At 50.0% G+C, this 19,065-nt stretch overlaps 1 protein-coding gene across 1 annotated transcript in view; it reads right to left on the reverse strand.

The window, feature by feature from the left end:
* Positions 1-19,065, reverse strand: part of ARR3 (arrestin 3) — a gene marked incomplete at its 5' end in the record, with an annotated part of 66,433 nt that overhangs the window by 13,350 nt on the left and 34,018 nt on the right. Inside the window, 4 exons of the mRNA XM_063313606.1 lie at positions 12,970-12,993; positions 14,236-14,319; positions 14,408-14,545; positions 15,301-15,373. Coding sequence (XP_063169676.1) covers positions 12,970-12,993; positions 14,236-14,319; positions 14,408-14,545; positions 15,301-15,373 — 319 coding nt within the window. The remainder of the gene's footprint in view (positions 1-12,969; positions 12,994-14,235; positions 14,320-14,407; positions 14,546-15,300; positions 15,374-19,065) is intronic.

Here is a 19,065-nt window from a genome sequence, read left to right on the forward strand (position 1 = left end):
CATGAACCGTGCATGGAGAAGGGACTCTCAGCAGGCCTTCTTCAGATGCCTGAGGCCGCCTAGACACAGTACACTCCTGTCTGTGCTTTGGTAGTGTCAAGTATAGCTGAAAAATCTAATTTGACCAGGAGGGGAATACTTCCCCTATTGAGATCCCTGAGAATATCATATCCCAGAGCAACCCATATCCTGGTCTGAAACCATACTGGTATGAATCTACATATTCCATTTCTTCTAGGAGCCTTCTAGTTGAGTACCCACCACCTTCTTTACAACTTTCCCAAAAGTTGGACAAAAGATGTCAAACATGGCTGGCCCATGAACAGGATTCACTATCACCTCCTTCAAGGTAGGAAAATGTTGTTACTTGAAAATCTACTCAGTTCATCAGGTCAAATCCCATTGGAAATGTCTCAGCTCCATGTTCTCATGAAGAAACATACCTGGAATATTTTGGAGAAAATGTAAAATGTTCCTACAGTATACAGCATGCATTCTCCTATACAGCATATCCATCACCCATTTCCTTTTGGGTTAGTGCTATGCAAAGCACAGACAGGAGTAAAAGAATGTAAGAGACTGAAATTAAAGTCATGAGCTAAGAAAAGAAATGGAAATGTGGCTAAATCTACTTTGCTCCATATTCTTTTCTGCTGAGAAACATCCTCACAAACGACACCCATCCTCTGCTTCACACATCTTTTATTCTTTGAAACTGTCACTTCTCCTTCTTCGAAGATTCCTTCCCCTTCTTCCAACCACAATTTTCTCACTCTTCCTTCATGTATTTGTTCTGCAATTTGATCCTCCTTCATTCTCTCTACTTAACCAAATTACTTCAATATACTTCTTTCAAACTGGTCTCTTGCTTTTATTTTCAATCCACGTTCTCTTAGCATCCATTTTTTCTTGACCAAATCTCTTACATTTACTTCTGAAGTACCACATTCTCACTGCAGTCAATGTATATTTAGGTTTCTTCTAATGTACCCAATTTTCACTTCTGTATAACAAAATGGGCAAAGCACATTTTAAGAGGATTTTTTGCTTTTTTCAACAAGCATTTATTTTCACAACAGGCCACATACTGTACTACCCACTATCTTTCTACCAGCACTTCCCCATTTATCTCCTTATCCTTAGTAAGCTTTCTATCAAGGTACACAAACTTATCTATTTGCTCTATTTTTGTCATTTATGTACAGCTTGCAATTGTTCCTTGTCAGATACAACTAGCTTGGTGTTCAATACATCGGTTTTCAGATTCATACACCTTGTTGCATCATACAATTGATCAGCAGTCATCCTAAACCACTCTGGTTCCCAACCAAAAGCAAATGTACATTCACCTCCCCAGCTGTCAGGTCATTCCTCATACTTCCATTCATACATAAAATACACAACCATCGGGGGGTCACACATCTCCATCTTACTCCCGGAACAAGCTCAAATGACTCACTAAGCAAGATGGTATCTGTAGCAAGATGCCTTTGCAGAGTCTGGGGGCAGGAGGTCTGGGGTTTTTGTTAGGAGGTGAGGAAAGCTGATGTGGGTGTGAACTGTGGTGGTCAGAGTGAAGGCAGACCCAGGATAAGGAGAAGGACATCAGGGGTTTGAGAGGGATGCGGCAGCTAAAGGAGCAGAAGGAAGGGAAATCAAGGAGGCTAAGGAGAAGTCAATTAGGAGGCTGACCACAATTTTCCTTTGAAATTCTGACTAGCTCTATGGTTGTATGAGCCCCACTTATAGTCAAGCAAGCTCCTCTCTCTCTCTCTCTCTCTCTCTCTCTCTCTCCTTTGAGCACATGCTCAAGCTCCTCCCACTTGCTTTGATCAACTGTTCACAGTGACCGTGACTGGGTGTCTTGAAGGAGCTAATTCTGGGCAGCTAAGGTAAAGAAGAAGATGGGATTTGAAGGAATAACATGTGCACATCACTCCTTTCCCTATTTTCCCTAAGACACAAACCAACTACCCGATGGCAAAACTCAGACCATAAAACTCCTCCCATCCTCAGCCCACCAGGCTCAATGGTAAGATCCAAGAAGGCAGCTCACAAATGCAGCATCACAATGGCTGCCACGCTCTTTCCAAAAGTCCAGAGCTACAAGGTTGATTAAATGTTCCTTTCCAGAACCAAGTTTTTACCCTTTTTTGAAATCTTATAGGGAGAGGCAGTTCTTTTAAGTGGAAGCAAACTCTTCCATAGGAGATGTGCCACCACTGAGAAGGCCCTGCAACAGTATTTGTAGATACAATAGAATTCCTTTGGAGATGGACCCTCAATAGGGCCTCTCTCCTAGATTTTTTTACTTTTTTTATTTTTTACCCTGCCTTTATTATTTTGATAAAACTCAAGGTGGGGAACATACCTAATACTTCTTCCTCCTCCTATTTTCCCCACAACAACAACCCTGTGAGGTGAGTTGGGCTGAAAGAGAGGGACTAGCCCAAAGTCACCCAGCCGGCTTTAATGCCTAAAGCGGGACTAGAACCTGGTCTCCTGGTTTCTAGCCTGGTGCCTTAACCACTACACCAAACTGGGTCTCTAGATCGGGGTCCCCAACCATGGGCCGTGGACCAGTACCGGTCCTTGGCCTGTTAGGAACCGGGCCGCACAGCAGGAGGTGAGCGGTGGGCAAGCGAGCAAATTTACAGCCACTCCACATCACTTGCATTACCACCTGAACTCTACCTCCTGTCAGAGAAAGCAAGCCCACTGGCTGCTATCTCCAAACGGTGCGAAGAAAAAAGAATAAAAGGTCGGGAAAAAGAGGAAGCACTTGAATCATCAGCACCAAAACCATCCCCCCCACCACCCTGGTCCATGGAAAAATTGTCTTCCACGAAACTGGTCCCGGGTGCCCAAAAGATTGGGACCTGCTGCTCTAGATCTTACAGGATATGCTGATTCACTTTGGTGCAGCCAAGCCTGAGCCATGTTGGGCATCAGATGAAAAGCAACATCTTGAATTGTACCTGGAAGCTGACTGGCAGGCAGTGCTGCTCCTGGAATAGAGGTATTATATGGGCAAACCTTGAGGTGCCCAACACTACCCAAGTTGCTCATATTGAGCCAGTTTTAAGTTCAGGTGGTCTTCAAGGGCAGCCTCATGTAGAGCAAGCTGCAGTACAGTAGTTCAGTCATGAGCTGACCAAAGCCTGAATGACTGCACGTAAAGCCTCCTGGTCCAGAAAGGGCACACAGGATGTAATTGTGCAAAGGGTCTCCTGGCCATGGCCACCTGCTGTTCAAGCTCGAGCTGTGACTGCAAGAGGACCCCCAGATTGCAAGCCAATTCCCCCCAGGATGCAAGATCCCATCCAGAACTAAACATGGTACATCTCATAGGTTTTCATATCCAGAGCCGTGCTGTATTGCTAGGACTCAGTCTAAGCCTGTTCCTCACCATCCATAATTGAATGAAATTCAGTGGGTTAAGAAATGTGGGGTTCTGTACTGAGGGAAGGAGGGAAATTCTGATGTACAAGTACAAAGCAGGTGGTACCTGGCTCAATGGTAGTACTTGTGAGAATGATCTGGGTATCCTGGTAAACCACACAGCAGTGTGCTGCAGTTGCCCAAAGAGCCACCATAATCTTGGGCTGCTTCAACAGAGACAAAAGGCTGAAATCACAGGAAGTGACAGTTCCACTCCACACTGCACTGGTGAGGCCACACCTGGAATACCATGTCCAGTTTTGGTCACAAGACAGGAAGGACACTGAGGAACTGGAAAGAGTACAGGGAAGAGCAATGAAAATGGTGAGGGCTTGGGGGCTCAATCCTATGAAAAGCAGTTAAAGGAACTGGGCATGTTTAGCCTAAAGAAGAGAAGGCTAAGGGGATGCATGAGCCTGGTCTAGCGGGTAAGGCAACGGGCTAGAAACCAGGAGTCTGTGAGTTCTAGTCCTGCCTTAGGCATGAAAACCAGCTAGGTGACTTTGGGCCAGTCACTCTCTCTCAGCCCAACCCACCTCACAGGGTTGTTGTTGTGGGGAAAATAGGAGGAGGAAAAAGTATTAGGTATGTTTGCTGCCTTGAGTTATTTATAAAAAATAATAAAGGTGGTATCATAAATGAATGAATGAATGAATGAATGAATGAATGAATGAATGAATGAATGAGGGCAGTCTTCCAGTACTCCAAGGGCTATCACAGGGAAGAGGGTGGGGATTTATTCTCCATAATGCCCAAAGGTAGCACAAGTATCAATGGGCAAAAGTTTTACAGAAAGAGATCCAAATGCACAATAAGAGCTATTAAGTGGTGGAACAGCCTGTCTCCTGGAGTTGTGGGTGCTCCATCAGGGGATGTTTTCAAGCAAAGACTAGGCAGCAATTTGGGATGTCTAAGGATTCCTGCCCTGCACTGGGAGTTGGACCAGAAGACCTCCAAGGTCCCTTTCCACCTTATGATTCTGTGGAATCATAGAATCAATCTCACAATGAGTTGAGCAACTCCAGCAGAGCAACAGCAGCACCCCCAGCCTATGGCCCAAACTCACACGTACAGCCTCACACACTGTCTGCTGTGGAACGACACTTCTGGCTACTTGCAGGGTCTCCTGCATTAGGATTGTCACCCTGCCTCCTCCATGCTGGCGTCATGGCTGATGGAGCACCCAAACCCCAGACAGGCACATCTCTGTAAGGGTCATCCCACTTCCTATCTAGGTTTCAGTAATGTTCTTTTTCCAATGTTTCTGAGTTTTATATTTCAATTTTTGTTGATTTTGACTAAGCTAGTCCAAGCTTGATGATTATGTGGTATACCAAATATTCTCACACGTTTTTTATCTCCCACTGCATTTACAATCAACTTTCAACTTTGCACTCATTCATACTTCCAACCTGCAGGTAATCCTCACTTACCGACCTCAATTGGGACTCTGTCTCTAAGCAACGTGGTCGTAAAGTGAAAAATCACATGATCATGTCCAACTTACATGGCAGTTCATCAGTTCCAGCTGTAGTCATTAATCACCCACGGTCATTAAGCATGATGTCATGTGACCATGACTTCCTACCAGCTTCCCCATTGACTTTGCTTGTCAGAAGCTGGCTGTGAAGGTCGCAAATGGCGCTCACGTGATCGCAGGACATTGCAACCGTCATAATTGTGAGCAGGTTGCCAAGCACCTGAATTGCAATCATGTGACCTCAGGAACACTGCAATGGTTGCAACTTCAAGGACCAGTCATAAGTCTCCTTTTTCAGTGCTGTCAGTCGCTGAACAAATGGTTGGTAAGCGAGGACTACCTGTATTCACTTTATCATACATATTTCCAAATCAACATAAATACAGTATCCTCTCTTTTTCATTCATGTCTTTCACAATGACCTGCTGAAGGGCAAATGTCTCGTATGCGCATCCCAGTGAGGCATAAAGCCACACTGACTTCTCAAGTTTTGCTTATGGTTGCTTTTCATACCGATTACATTGGATTTCTGCCAAATACTTTCCCTTACACAATAAATGTACCACCTATAGTTTCTGCATTCACTATTGCAACTTTTCCCCAAAGCACATCCATTTTTTAGCATTTATTCAGTTGTGCGATCTATTCCTGTAGTCTTATAATTTTTCAATATTTTCACACCCTTGGAATATTCTTTTCATTATTTTTTTCTTGGATACTAGCATGTTTATTTTGATCCTGCTTGTTGACATATCACCATCATTCCCATGCTAGAATCTAAAGTAGTCCCTCTACCATTCCCTCACTTCAGTTTCATCCAAAATCATTTTACCATTTTTATTTTTAATCCCATGTACTCTGCTGGGTTTCCTTTCTTGCCCACTTCCTTCAGAATCACTCTGCATTTTGTCGACCTCTTACTCAACATTCCTTGCTCTCTTCAACTACATTCTTTGCAATTGCCTTTTTCTGTATCTTCACATTATCCTTCTGTCATCTTCAATTTTTTTAACTATTATTCTCTTCTATCCGTTTTTCTTACCCACAGCTCTTTTCACTTCATCATTCCACCAAGCAACCTTTTCCATATAACCTACTGCAATAACTCTGAATAGTTCTGTAGTGCTCTGTAGCATCATTCTTTTCACTCTCTTCCAAGCAGTTTCCACATGCTTTTTCCCTATGTCTACTTTCCTTTTATTCTGTTAGGAGATTATTATTCCAATATATTTTTCATATAGGATTTGTATTTCTCTTCCTGTAATCATTCCATTTTCACTCTTGTTTCTATCTTTGTGTCATGAGTGCCGTTGAGCTGAAGACATCAGCGCAATGGCACACATGACAATAACAAGGAAACAGGGGAAGGGGCTCAAGATAAGCAGCCATCAACTCACAAAGACTAAAGAACAAGATACAATGGCTAAACGGATCGCGAGGCACACCCAAGCTGTTAGCGCTAGCGCAACGGAGATCGCCCAGCTGACAGCAATCACCGGAGGAATAGGGAAACCGATGATGGGCGATCACGGAGCGCCAGCGGGGCCTCGCAACCCCTCACCTACCGGCAAGACAGCACGTTGGACAAAGGGGGGGTGACGTAACCTCAAGTGAGGGGGCGCTGACCGGCGCGGGGTATTTAAACCCCGCACCGGCGCGCTCCTGTCACTCTCAGCTTTTTTCTACCACTGTATCTACACTACGAATAAACCAGAGCCTGCTTCAACGGAATCAGTGTCTGCGTGTTACTTGGAGGTAGGCAGCGCATGACATAAAGCTGAGAGTCACAAACTCAGCCTCGCCGAGCCCCACCGGACGACAATGAGCCGCGGGAGGAGTAGACGGCGAGAAGACCAGGAACGATGAGGCCGGCGCGACGCGGACAAGGGGGGCGAGCCGCACGGCAAGAAGCAGAGGAGGACCGATCGAGGCCAGAGGCACCGCGGACTCCTGGAGCCATGGACGCCCACCCGGCCCAACCCGAGCCTCAGCTCCAACCCCAAGGGGAGATGGCGACGGAGGCAACCCAGCCACGGGAGGGAGCAACATACCTCCTAAGACCAGCGGAGAACCCCGCGCCCCACATCGCACCCCAGCCACGGGCATGGAGCGGCAGCCCAACGGCGGTAAGCACGGGGGAGGACGAAGAAGCAACCCAGCCGACGGCGGAGGAAGCGGGCCAACGGTCGGGAGTGCCTGAACCCCACCGGCGACCCACCCCCGCCGACACACCGATGGAACCGGCCCCAGCGGCGGTGCAGATCGCGGACGGGGACGCACAAGCTAGACTCGCAGCCATGGAGACCCAACTGAAGGAACTCCGGACCATGCTTCAGTCGGTGATGTCCCCCGCGCCGCCCAACGACATCCCCGCACAGGTCCACGCCCCGAGCGAGGCGCCGAACTCCCACGGGCCAGAGGACGGTCACCAAACGGCACAGGCGGACGACGCCACAGGCCGGGAAGCGAGAGGAAGGGGCTCACAAAACGCCCGGGCCCCAAAGGACTTCCCCATCTTCTTTGAGGGGAACCCCGCGAAACTGTCGTTCTTCATCACGAACGCCAGGGAGTTCATGGGGAGGCACGGACACTCCTATGACTTCGAAGCGGACAAGATCGCAGCCGTGGCGATCAAACTACAAGACCGGGCGGCGGACTGGTACGTCCAACTGTACGAGTCCAGCTCCCCCACCCTCGCCAACTTCCACGCCTTCATCAACGAGATGAAGAGCTACTTTGAGGACCCACTAGCCAAAGTGAGGGCGAAAAGCGCACTCCAAAGACTTAAACAGGGCGCACGCACTGTCCCGGACTACGCCCTCGAGTTCAAAGCCCTCGCAGGGAAGGTCAACGACTGGTCCGAGACCACCCTGCTGGAAATGTTCAAAAGGGGGCTCAACCGCGACGTACTCCAATGGGCCCTCTACCACGACGACCCAGAGACTCTACACGGGTGGATCCACCTCGCGGGGAAAGCAGAACACGCGCACCGCACCTTCCTCATGGCAATGACGGAAGAAACGACCAACACCTGCCAAAAGGTACCCAAGCCACACGTGGGGACGGCCGGTCCCACATACCCAAGGAAGAAATTTAATCGCGGGCCCTGCGGGAGGTGTGGAAAACTGGGGCACAAGACGGCAGATTGCTTCGCCAACCGACCGCCGGCCAGTGTGCCTAAACCCGCCCCGAAAACTAGCCTCAAACCACCTAACCCGCCGCCGCCCCCCCACCGCCGAATGACCGGAGCCACAGTGACACCAGAGGAAGGCTGGGACGCCTACTGGGGGGGAGAGGACGCCGTAGACCCAGACCAGCCGGCGGGAAACGCTCCCCGCCTGCCCTGAAACGCGTTGCGAGGCAGGCGGTGGGACAGCAGCGCGGACCACCTCGACGGAACGGCGAAAGCTCCGTTATAATGGCGGCAATCAAACTCTCTGCCGGCAACGGAGCCACCACGGCCGCGGCACTAGTGCACTCGGGGTGCTCGAAAAACCTCATCCACCCCGACCTAGTCGCCAAACTCGACCTCCGCTGCTCCCCCCTCCCCACGCCGCTGGCATTCCACCAGCTGGACGGCTCAACAGCGGGAGGGAAACCAGCCATGATGCAGACCGAGCCGGTCACCCTACAAATGGGCACTCACACCGAACGCACATCGTTCGTTGTCACCCACATCGGACGACCCATTGCAGTCTTGGGGATGCCATGGCTCGCGACGAACAACCCGCGCATCGACTGGGAGACCCGCACCTTCATATTTGGCGACGGCGAGTACCGGGCGCCAGTTCCGGTGGGCAGAACCAACCCCACTGTGGGACGAGCAGAGGCGGCTACACAGGACAACGCAGCTACCACAGCAGACCTACCGGAACAATACGCTGACTTCTCCGAGGTCTTCGGAGAGGCGGAAGCTGACCAACTACCCCCCCACCGCAAGACGGACTGTCGGATTGACCTGCTGCCCGACGTCCCCTTACCTAGACCGAAGATCTACTCAATGACCCCGAAGGAGATGGCAACCCTCCGGGAGTTCATCGATAAAAACCTAGAGAGGGGATTCATAGAGCCAGCATGCTCACCGGTCGGAGCCCCCGTCTTATTCCGGGAGAAGAAAGACGGCACCCTACGGCTCTGCACCGACTACCGGGGCCTAAACGCGGCTTCCCTGTCCAACAAATACCCCTTACCCCTGGTAAAAGATATGCTCGCCCACCTGTCCACGGGCAAGGTCTTCTCCAAGCTGGACCTTCGCGAGGTGTACTACCGCATCCGAATCAGGGAGGGGGACGAATGGAAGACTGCGTTCAACTGCCCCCTAGGCGCCTTCCAGTACAAAGTGCTGCCGTTTGGACTCGCGGGGGCCCCGGGGGTGTTTATGCAGCTCATCAATGAGGTCCTGCATGAACACCTGTTCAAAGGGGTCCTCGTCTACATAGACGACGTCCTTATCTACACTAAAACGCACAAGGAACATGTGACCCTAGTCAGACAAGTCCTCGATAAGCTCAGAAGGGCGCAGCTCTATGCCAAACCCGCAAAGTGCGAATTCCATAAAGCGCGCCTAGACTACCTGGGGTACCGAATCTCCGGAGACGGCATAGAAATGGACCCCGCAAAAGTCGAGGCGGTGCTGAACTGGGAATGCCCCCGCAACAGACGCCAACTCCAGAGCTTCCTCGGCTTCGCGAATTTTTACAGATCATTCGCCCGGGGGTTCGCGGAGATAGCCCTCCCCCTAACGGACCTCCTCAAAACCAAAGGGGTGGGGGACACCCGATGCGCCAAGAACCCGGGCACAGTATTGAATTGGACTCCCGCGTGCCAGACCGCATTCAATAAGTTGAAAGCGCTGTTCACCACAGAGCCAATCCTCGCGCACCCGGACCCAGAACGGCCGTTCGTGGTCCAAGCCGACGCCTCAGACTTCTCCCTGGGGGCCATCCTACTCCAAAAGGACCCCACGGGACTCCTGAAACCATGCGCCTACCTGTCGAGGAAATTCTCCGAGACAGAAAGGCGATGGCACGTCTGGGAGAAGGAAGCCTTCGCGGTAAAATCGGCGCTGGAAACATGGAGACACCTACTCGAAGGAGCCGCCCAACCATTCGAGGTCTGGACCGACCACCGGAACCTCGAGGCCCTCCGAACGCCCAGACGCCTCAGCCCAAAACAGGTCCGATGGGCCCAATTCTTCAGCCGCTTCAACTTCCAGCTGAAGTTCATGCCGGGTAAAAAGAACTTCCTGGCTGACGCCCTTTCCCGACTGCCCCAAGACAAAGAGCCCGCCCCAGACACCATTGGGACGGTCCTATCCGCTTCTCAACTGGGGATGGCCGTGACCACCCGGAGTGGCGCTCGGAGGCAGCTCGACTCTACGGCGCAACCGACGGCGGGACAACCTGTGACCAGACGACGCCAACCGCAACTACCAGGGGGGATACGCACGGACCTCGCCGCCGCCCTCAAAACCGACCCCTGGTTCCTGGCAAACCCTGACAAGGTAACAATGGCACAGGACCTGGCATGGGGGGAAGGCAGAATCTATGTCCCGGACTCGCAACGCCAAGCGATCTTGCATAGATCCCACGACACCAAGCAAGCGGGACACTTTGGGTTCCTTAAGACCCTGCATCTAACAAGGCGTCAATTCTGGTGGCCTGCGCTAAGACAGGATGTGAAAGCTTACGTAGCGTCCTGCCCAATGTGCGCCAGACCCAAACGGGCACCAGGCAAACCCTCGGGGCTTTTACAACAGGTGGCAGAACCCTCCCGCCCATGGGAGGAAATCTCCATGGATTTTATAGTGGACCTCCCACCCAGCCAGAAGAAAACGGCCATTTGGGTGGTGAAAGACTATTTTTCGAAACAGGCCCACTTCATCCCCTGCACATCGGTCCCATCCGCACAACAACTAGCCAAACTCTTCCTCATCCACGTGTACAGGTTACACGGATGTCCCGCACGCGTGGTGACCGACAGGGGCACACAATTCACTTCTAAATTCTGGCGGGCCTTCCTAAAGCTGACGGGGACCCAACAGGCCCTATCCACTGCCTGGCACCCCCAGACGGACGGAGCCACAGAGGTCCTCAATGCCACCCTAGAACAATTCATATGCTCATACACCAACTACCATCAAGACGACTGGGCCGAACTGCTCCCGTTCGCCGAAGTCGCATACAACAACGCCGTTCACACGAGCACGGGGAAAACTCCGTTCGAGGTAGTCTCGGGGCGCGACTTCATCCCCATACCGGAGCTACCACAACCCCCGGAACCCCAGGTGGACGCTAGCGACTGGGGACGGAAGATTGCGGAATCGTGGCCAATAATCATGGCAGCGCTGAAGGAAGCACAGGCGGCCTACAAAGAGCAGGCCGACAAGCACCGGCGCCAACAATCGACGTTTCAGGCTGGGGATATGGTCTACCTATCCACCAAATTCCCAAAGTCGCCCCAACCCTCGAAAAAACTGGGGCCTAAGTACATCGGGCCGTTCCGAGTCACGCAGATAGTGAACCCGGTGGCAATACGCTTGGACCTGCCACACAACCTACGGAGACTCCACCCGGTATTCCACACCAGCCTCCTGAAACCGGCAACTACCTCTCGATGGCACCCAAGCACGCCACTGCCCTCACCGGTGATGATCGACGGCCAACATCACTTTGACGTAAGGGACATACTCGACTCCCACAGGCAACGGGGAACTTTACACTATTTGGTCAGGTGGAAACACTTCCCCCACCCAGAATGGGTGGCGGCGCACAACGTTAATGCGCCTGACCTGACCCGGGCTTTTCACCGGGCGTACCCCGACAAGCCTAAGGCAAGACTAGCAAACCGGCACCTGCATACCCCCTCCCCCGCGGGCCCCCCCGCCTACCGTGCCCCAAGGGAAAGGGCCCCCCAAGCCCGCGACTTGGGTGGACCTCCCCCCCCCAGGACTCACCCCCCCCGCCCCGGGCCCACGAGGCAGTAACAAGCGGTCGCCAGCACCCTCCCCCCGCCCCGGGCCCATGGGGGAGTGGCAATCAAGTCAACAGTGCATCCTGGGGGCAACGCCCAGGAGCACACATAACAAAGGCGACGCACTTAGAATAAAAAATAAGGGCCCTACCTGGAGCTGATAAGCACCCGACCAGCCACGCCTCTCTCCTCGTCGAACTGAGCCAAACAAACAGGGTGTGGCCGGAGCATGCGCGCGCCCAGGGTGTGACCGGGGCATGCGCACTGAGAACACACCCTAGAGGGACACGTGGTAGAGGGCGGAACAAAGGGAGGGGCGAAAACACTCCGGCGGGAAATTCAAAAAAAAAAAAAAAACATTTTGACAGCTCTCCTGGAAAAAAAAAAAAAAAAAGCGGAAAGCCGGGGGGGGGGCACTATTCGGACAGGGGGCAGTATGTCATGAGTGCCGTTGAGCTGAAGACATCAGCACAATGGCACACATGACAATAACAAGGAAACAGGGGAAGGGGCTCAAGATAAGCAGCCATCAACTCACAAAGACGAAAGAACAAGATACAATGGCTAAACGGATCGCGAGGCACACCCAAGCTGTTAGCGCTAGCGCAACGGAGATCGCTCAGCTGACAGCAATCACCGGAGGAATAGGGAAACCGATGATGGGCGATCCCGGAGCGCCAGCAGGGCCTCGCAACCCCTCACCTACCGGCAAGACAGCATGTTGGACAAAGGGGGGTGACGTAACCGCGAGTGAGGGGGCGCTGACCGGCGCGGGGTATTTAAACCCCGCACCGGCGCGCTCCTGTCACTCTCAGCTTTTTTCTACCACTGTATCTACACTACGAATAAACCAGAGCCTGCTTCAACGGAATCAGTGTCTGCGTGTTACTCGGAGGTAGGCAGCGCATGACACTTTGAAAGCCAACTTATTGGCCCTCCAATTTCCCACTAATTTCAAAGTACTTGCAATATAATGGCACTCAGTCAGAGCACATGGTTCTTAAAGCTTAAGACATGCTCCCTTTTCAATACATTAGAGAATAAACTGATTTACTGATCAATAAATCAGTACTAACCTTGATGTGAGATCTCCCAGGATGCTGTGGAAAGAAGAGGTGCTCAATATTGAGAAGAACACAAAGAACACTCCATAGATGAGAAAGGTGAGTTGCTGTTTCCTGTCAGTAAATAGCTGATATTCTGTCTCCAGATCTCCAATTTATGTCCAATTTAAGCACAAAGGAATTGTGGAAACAGGCTGAATTGTTATAGCTTCCTTGGATTATAGTTCTCCAATTATTCTAGTCTATGCATTTTTAACACATTAGAAGAATTAAGCCAAGGAGACTGAAATATCTACAACTTTTGACAAATCAATGCATGGCAAGGATGCCTAACTTCGTCTTAGCATGTAGACCTCAGTACTTGGAATCCACTGAAAAAAGGGTAAAGTCTTCCATAAGTTTGCTTGATCCCTAGTCACTTTCTGACCTGTTTTGGGTGGTGGGGTATATAAGCTGATTAACTAACAACATATAAACTGATTAACCACTGCCTTATTCAGGGATGTTTTGTCTACTTCCCAATCTAGTCTATACCCCTTGCATGTCCTGGTGGTCTCCCATTTGAGTCCTAAGAAGATATGACCCAGCGTAGGTTTTTCAAGATCAGCCAAAGCCCGCTGTCAACAAGCTGGGCTTTGAATCGATCAAGACCTCAGGAACGGTGAACTGTTAAAGCAAGGGAGTGGCCAAAATAATTATCATACAATTCTGAAAGGTTAGATCTATAGCAGCTTTGCAGCAAGAGACTGTGGATCAATATTTGAATTAGAGTTTGTTTGTTTTTAGCGAATGGACAAGGAAGAGGAATCTCAAGCAATTTAGTCTAATGTTATGGAGTAGTCTGGTTTATGAGGATAATTCTCCACAACTTTTTCTCCTTTAATTTTAATGCCATATCAGGTTGTTAAAAGCTATATATAAATTGTGATCACCTTTAGAACCAGACAAGGCAAGGCAACCTGTACTTGATCTAGCAGATAATACAAATGAAACAGAATCACAGTTCTAGGCAAGGACAGACCAGGAGCTGTGACTGCAGCATGGGCTGTGGGTTAAGCTACTGGACTAGGGCTAGGGAGATTCCAGCTCAATCCTACTCCCAGCCATGGAAACTCAAGCCCCGAGCAATGGCTAAGGCAGGTCCCATGTCAGCTGGGACTTGAGTTCCCCAGGAAAGGTGCAAGGGAGGGGCAGATGGAGAAAGAGACAGCAGCCAATCACACTGGTCAGAATCCAAAGGTGACTCCTTCACTGTGTCCTTTTAGAAAAAAGGCTCACCCTCCTCTCGATACCACCAAGTTGACCATCACTTTGTAAGAAACCAGGATGCCAAGAACGTCTTTGTCCATCCCAGGCCTGAAACTAAGAAAAAAGAGTGGGAGACATTGGAAGAGATGACAAAGGCGTAATAGCAAGAGATAGTGATGAAGAAGAAGGTGTTTCCTCTTACATAGTTGTGGAAGCCAGGTTGGTGTCCTCATGCTTGAGCTTGCCATCCAGAGCCAAGCCACGCTTCTCACGATTCTTTGATAAAATGGGAGTCACAGCATAGGTTTTGGAGAAGGTAGAGTTGGCAGCCACATTCTCACTATGAAAAAAGCAAGACGAGATCAGTAGGTAAGAACCAGGCAAGTTCGGATGCTAATGAAAACTCTGTACCAGAGCTTAGAACTGATGAAGAAAATAATTTTTCCCCAGAACAGAAATAGACCTTAATCAAGTGATATGTTACTTACACACCTATACTTTCCCATTTTGTGGGAACATTGTACATGCAAGGTAGAAAGCTTTACTGTATGAATATGCACAGGAAAAGGTGAGAGGGACAGGCTCCCTCACATGCATCAATACAAGCAATTTAATGTGACTTCTATATGAAGCAGCAATGATGCCTCCTTTCCTGAATTCACTGAAGTTCTTCCAAATTCATCCAAACTGAGCAATTTCATGATCCCACAGTTTAGCTTCTGAACTATCAGAATTCTTTAACAGCCATTTCCTCCATTTTTTTCAGGAAAAAAAAATGTCCCACCCCGTCAGGAAGTGACCTATTCCCCTACATTGTCAAGGTTTTTGTTAGAGCCTTCACATCTCCATATAACATGCAACTACATAGCTTCCATTTTCAAAAATGTCTGAAAATCCAAACTCACATTTTCAAACATGAATATATTAATAAAATATCTAAAACATGTTTTGGGGCAAAATGGAAAAGAAATCAATGTGATCTGCTTACAACTGCTATCACCCAAAACATTTTAGCCAAAGAGCCAAGAGTACATTCTATTGTGAAAGGACCCTCTCCACTTCTTGATTCCCATCAGCCAAAGACTTGCCACTTACATGAACTCCTCTGAGCAGACGGTCTTAGTATATTTATCCAATGAAAAGAGAACCACATCTGTGATCTGTTCAACTGGAGAGAAAGAGGGAGACATAGTAGCGTGGTAGTCCTCTAAAAGTGGGCAGGATTTTACATGGATATTACAAGCCGGCTCAGGCCGACTCAGCCTTCCATCCTTCCAGGGTCGGTAAAATGAGCACCCGGCTTGCTGGGGAAGATGATGACTGGGGAAGGCAATGGCAAGCCACCCCGTCATAGTCTGGCAAGGAAACGTCATGAAAGCGGCATCCCCCCAAAGGGTCAGACATGACTCGGTGTTTGCACAGGGGACCTTTCACCTTAAATTAAAGTTTACCAAACCAGGCAAGTGTAGTATGTCCCTATCAATTTAATATCTCATATGTGCTCTAATTGAATTTGTATCTTGAGTGTGTGTCAGTACATTTGGATGTGGGCAATGAATCATAGTCCAGGAAAAAAAAGGGGTTGGGCCATTCAGATACCCAACAATGAATGAGAATGGTGATTGTTTGGTGAGTATCTGCTTAGAAAATGATCTGTTTTAAAGATGTGATTTAAGTGTGAGTTTACAATGCACATACATGGCATAGAAAAGCATCTAAAAGCTTTTGGTGGTTGTTTATGATGGAATATTACAAGTATTAGTGAAGGATCCATGGATACTCTTTCCAGAACCACATTCACAGGTTCTGAATGTTGGACAAAGGCAGTGTATGATAAACTACTTAAGCTCAAGTTGGGGAATGGTTCACACTAGTATGAAGGTAGGCTTAGGGTTAGGGTTGCAATGCAGAATGAATGATGGAAGTGAAGTGTGCCTGAGAATACATGTAACGTTTAATATGTGGTGTAATGCTGAGCAGGGAACTAAGAATGATGTGCAATGCCCTTTTGGTTGTCTAGTGTATTTATGGACTTTGTAATGATGGTAGAGGTGTGTAAGATGGGGACATGAATGTGTTTGTACTTTTGTAAGCAAACAATGCTGTGTTGGTGATGGAGAACCCAAATAATTTGCAACAAATGTTAGATTGTATGATGATGCAATGAGGAGTATGGATCTGAAAAATCAAAGACTGAGATTGTTGACAGGAAAAATGGAGTGAACAATTGAAATTTAGACATACAATGTGAAAAACTAGAGCAAGTAGATGAATTGGTGTACCTTAGTAGAATGTTTATAATGATATGAAAATAGATGGAGAAATCTGAAGAACGTAAGTTCTGGTAGAAGGATAGTATATGTTCTACTGTGATGCTTGTTTATGATCCTACATCTTCCAGAATTCCTTAAGAAACCAAGGCACATCCCAGGATCCATGGACAGAGATAAGCTGTCTCTTTCATCGAGGATACAGGTTGCCTCTGGTGCCAGAGGCTAACTAGGCTCCCAGCAGAACTATCTGTCAGATCACTGGGAGAAGGCTGTCCAGAAACCTTCTAGATCTGGTGGACCCTCCAAAAGGGTCCAGCCTTGCAGAGAACCTAGGTGGCAGTTAAACTGAAATGGACCAGGAAGTGACCTGACCATGCTGTCTAATGTATGACTGCCTCAATGTGTTCTATTGGCGCAGCCTCAGCAAGGGGGCCCCCACATTCCAACCTGCTGGAATTCCCTCTCCTCACTGTATGAGCTCTTCATGTTGCCTGGTTAACTCACTCTCCTCCCTGTTCTCCACCTTTCTTGCAAAGTAGGAAAGCATGTAGCAGGGCCGGGCAACAAAGGGGTGCCTTCCTCTGTGGCACAAAGAGTTCAAGCACAGGCGGGCTATCCCCCTGCTGCTTGGGGATACTCCACCACTGCCAGGTGGGAGGAGGCAGCCTCCATCTTCCTGATGGGCTACTTGACATCTGAAAAAGAGAGGGAGGCGCCTAGTTTCAGCTGGAGGTCAACCAAACACACGGTGCTGCCTTCGAACTCCATGCCAGCCAACCACTGGTGGCTCCTGCCCTCGTTGCCAAGGCAAGGAAGGGACAATGCCCTTCTGCTCCACCACTGTGGAGCACCACTCTTTGACCACAGTTGCCTTATTCTGCTGCTGCCACCACTTGCCAGGCACAACTTGCAGCAGGACAAAGCAGCTAATGAGCAGACGGGCTGAGGCTGATGCTCTGCACTTACTGAATGGAAGGGCAGCCTCAGCTGGTCTCCCAAGAGGTTGAGATCCCCCTGACCAAACCTCCCAGAGAGAGGAAAGTAGTTCTGAGTTCTCTCTGGCTCTTTCGCCATTCAGGGTGGTGCTCTGTTGCAGGAACGGGGGTGGGTGGGGACCTGGGTGGCCTGTGCCTGCCGGGTCTTGCCCCACCCCCCCGAGACCGTCAAGTGAGTTGGCAGGTGTAACCCAGGGTGGCTGGGTTCCCGGTAGGACAGGGTGGGGGGAATTGAGTGGTTGTGTTTAGGAGATGGGGGAGAGATGGGAATGTGTGGGCCTGGGCCTGGGCAGGAAACACTTAAGGATGGGGTTGCTGGGGGCAGGCAGGACAACAGTGATGAGCAGAGGAGGTATGGTGGGAACTGGAGGCAGGTCACACTTGGGGCACTGGGCTCGCTGTTTGAAAGCAGTCCTGCTGCCCAGCCCTTGGCTTCTACCTGCAGGGCCAGGCTATCAGGTCTTCAGTGTTCCTGGACTTTGGCTATTGCTTTTCAATGCCAGGTTGCTGTGTAACAAAGCTGCCCCCACCCACAATCTTATTTTGGATGATGGTGCAGACCTGGCATGTCTTACCGAAACATGGTTCTCTTCTCAGAAATGTGCCCACACAGGTTTCAGGTTCTGTACCAGCCAAGAGCCCGGGGATGGGAGGAGGGGTGGCTGTTGTCATCTGTGAATCACTGCAGGCTTTCAGAGGTTCTGCTCAAAGGTACTGGGAGTGAGGTGCTCTGGGTAAAGCTGGGCTGAAAGGAGCAGTTGGGATTGCTGCTGGTGTGCTGCCCTCCCTGCCACCTAATGGCATCCCTGCCTGAGCTGCTGGATTCTGTGGCTGGGTTGGCAACAGAATTCCCAAGACTCCCGGTTCCCATGGAACTGTCCCAAGTCACCGACAACCAAGCACATACCAGCAGCCACACGCTGGATCTCATTTTTGTCTCGGGGCGGTTGATATGCGATCTGGTAATAGAGGACCTTGACATCAGTCCTTTGCCATGTACAGATCACTCTGCTTGTCTTCTGACTCCCTAGTGTCCCCCATCCCTGCAGGGAAGCAGGGTCCACTCAGCTGGACTGCCCCAGGGTGACTGATGGACCCAATGGGGCTCCAGACAGAGCTTGGGGTTTTCGCTGAGGATCTGGTGTGTGCTTCACCCAAGCCCCTGGTCACTGCCTGGAATGGGCAGGTGGTCAGGGCCCAGAACGGTATCTCCACAGCCTCTCCCTATGAACCAAACCCTGGGTGGTTTACCAAGAGGCTCCAGGAGATGAATTGCCAGTCAAGATGCTTAAAGCACCCTTGGAGGAAGACTCAAAGCGAGCCTGACAGAACACAAGTAAGAAGCCATGTTAGGGATTACCTCGCGGCAATAAGGACAGTGAAATGCCAGTATTTCTTCGCTGTTATTGTGTCCACTGATAAGTCATCCAGCAACCCTGTTCAGGGTGACCCAGTCCCTATTGGGTAGGAAGGGCTCCTCAGAACATCTTCTGGACTTCTGTGAGGATTATTCAGGCTATCTGGCAGATAATGTTGCTAGATCCACTCTGATCTGAACTCAGACTGGACAGGGCAGGCCAAGATGCCTGCGC

This window comes from Candoia aspera, chromosome 12, assembly GCF_035149785.1.
Source record: "Candoia aspera isolate rCanAsp1 chromosome 12, rCanAsp1.hap2, whole genome shotgun sequence".
Lineage (NCBI taxonomy): Eukaryota > Metazoa > Chordata > Lepidosauria > Squamata > Boidae > Candoia > Candoia aspera.